Below are 2,049 nucleotides of genomic sequence, written 5' to 3'. Positions count from 1 at the left end.
GCAGCAACACCCTTCTCCCCTGCCGCCGCCGTGGTGGCGCCGCACAGTGCCGCGACTTTTTGTGTCCGTCTCCTTCCACGCATTCAACACCGCCTTGACCCGCTGCAGCTGCTCGGTGAGAGGCGCAAGGAGAAGGCTGCGCGACGTATTGTCTCGTCTCTCGTACATGGCAAACAAGCCATTATCCTCCGTGTACAGCAGAGCACTGAAGTCGTGGCTCTGCGGCGGCTCCGTCGAGATCTGGCCCACCGGATGCAGGCGACTGCCGTCGGCCATCCAAAGCTGGAGCACACTTCCAATGGCGCCTGTCGCGTTGCCGTAGCTGTGCCACCGCCGGGCAAACAGCACCACCTCCGCCTCGCCGATGGTCGCGGTGATGAAGTCGTCTCCCTCGCCGGGCTCGACGCCGTTGAGGAAGTCGCCCAACAGGTGCGCGTGCGGCCCCGTCGTCTCCGTCCACGTCGCCCCCGCGTCAGCCGACTCGTACAGCCGGTAGCGCCGAAGTTCAGTCACGGCGATCATGAGGAGTTTCTTTTTCCACGCGAGGAGCGTCGCGGCGACGCAGCCCTCGGCCACCGCAACGCTCGGAGAGAAACTCCACGTCCCGCTCCCCGCAGTCTCTCCGTTGCCCTCCGTCAAAGAGACGACTGCGCAGACACGCATACCGCTTTCGGAGCTCACCGCCACCAGGGGGAAGAGAACCTTACCTTGGTGCACTACGCCCCGCCCCGCGTTGTCCACGAAGGACCTCAATTTCTTTGCAGCCACCTGTGCGGTAAAGGCGGGGTTTTGATGGTGATGGTGACACTGTGGATTTCGCCCACGTTATTGCGTTGGCTCCATCGGAGCCTGCGACCGTGCCGGTGTACAGCGCAGCATCCCAACTGCCCTGTGAGGTTGGCTGTCCCCCTGCGGATTCCGTGCAGCTCACCAGCAGAAGCAGTATTTTATTGTCCACAACCGCCCTGGGGCCGTAGCGGAAGACAAGCGAGCCACGCTGCCGCCCATCGCCGCCGCTAGGCACAACGTCTGTCCACTGCCCTCCTGTTTCAGTTTGAGAAGCAGCAGCAGGCAGTGACGCGCAGCTGCTCCCTCCACCCCGTTCGCTGCTGATGCACGTTGCCCAAATCCCAACGTCGGAGATGAGGCCAGGGCCGTAGCGGGCCTTGGCGAGGACAACCACCGCCCCTCCAACACCCACAAAGGAGTGTCCATTGAAGTAGCACACTTTCTTCCCAGTAGTGAGGCCGGTCCCAGTGAATTATCCATTCGGCTCGCTGCCACTTTTTCTTAGCAACTCGAATGCTGGCGGCGGTTGTTGTGCCTCGTTTCGCTTACTCTCAGCAGCCGCCGACCCACAGTTGATGGCGCAGCATATCCACAGCACGAGGAGCGACAGCAGTACTGCAGAGGAAAGCAGTTGCCGGGGCATGTCGGGCCGCTCTCTCTTCACTCTCTTCCCTCCTTGCGGTGGGGCCTGGCAGCAGCAGCGGCACTTCAGTGCGTGTGTGTTGTGTTGATTGCCGGCGGTGGCTGCAGAGCCTTCAAGACGCACAGCGGCGGCAAGCAGCGTTTGGCCTCTTTCCTACTGCGTGTGTGTGGAGAAAGAAGTGGGAGAGGAAAAAGAAATACACAACGGAGGGGTGTGTCGGCACACCGGCGGAAGAGGGATTTAAGAACGGCGCGGCCCCACACGGTGGCGGCAGCGGCGGGCATCGCCCGGGCAGCAAAAGAAGAAAAAAAGACGGAAATGAGAAATGAATAATCCCCGCAGGACCCCAAAGGCAAACAAAGAAAAAAAAAAGAAAAGAAACTACCTCGGCAGGTGGTGTTCCTTCACCTCACGTGTCCAGCAGCCCAAGAGGACCATGTGAGTGTGTGTATATTTGAACACCTGCACGAATGAAAAAAGCTGCCCAGGTCGCTTCAGCCCTCGCCTCCATACAGTTGCACCTCACGGTGGCCGCGTACTAGCGCCTCATTTGGGCACTCCGTGCGGCGCACAGCAATGCGGCCGGCACCACGTGTGTGTGTGTGTGGTGGGTGGTG

The 2,049-nt window shown here is 60.9% G+C and overlaps 3 protein-coding genes across 3 annotated transcripts in view, besides 1 other annotated feature; all 3 read right to left on the bottom strand.

Moving 5' to 3' along the window:
* Tco025E_09636 (trans-sialidase) lies at positions 1–663 on the bottom strand (the record flags this gene model as incomplete). The annotated part of the gene is made up of 1 exon (XM_029376447.1): positions 1–663. A coding segment is annotated over one exon (663 nt), but the record flags the coding sequence as incomplete, so codon positions are not given.
* Positions 664–927: 264 nt separating this feature from the next.
* Tco025E_09635 (uncharacterized protein) lies at positions 928–1,269 on the bottom strand (the record flags this gene model as incomplete). The annotated part of the gene is made up of 1 exon (XM_029376446.1): positions 928–1,269. The coding sequence occupies one exon, from the start codon at positions 1,267–1,269 to the stop codon at positions 928–930; it is 342 nt and encodes a 113-aa protein (XP_029223456.1).
* A 517-nt stretch (positions 1,270–1,786) lies between these two features.
* Positions 1,787–1,813: a microsatellite.
* A 165-nt stretch (positions 1,814–1,978) lies between these two features.
* Positions 1,979–2,049, bottom strand: part of Tco025E_09634 (mucin-like glycoprotein) — a gene marked incomplete at both ends in the record, with an annotated part of 1,014 nt that continues 943 nt past the window's right edge. The window contains one exon of the mRNA XM_029376445.1: positions 1,979–2,049. This exon is cut by the window's right edge and continues 943 nt beyond it. Within this exon, the coding sequence (XP_029223455.1) occupies positions 1,979–2,049 (71 nt within the window).

The sequence above is a fragment of the Trypanosoma conorhini genome, assembly GCF_003719485.1.
Source record: "Trypanosoma conorhini strain 025E chromosome Unknown Tco_14.4_contig_01204, whole genome shotgun sequence".
NCBI lineage: Eukaryota > Euglenozoa > Kinetoplastea > Trypanosomatida > Trypanosomatidae > Trypanosoma > Trypanosoma conorhini.
This window is presented reverse-complemented; position numbering and strand designations above follow the sequence as displayed.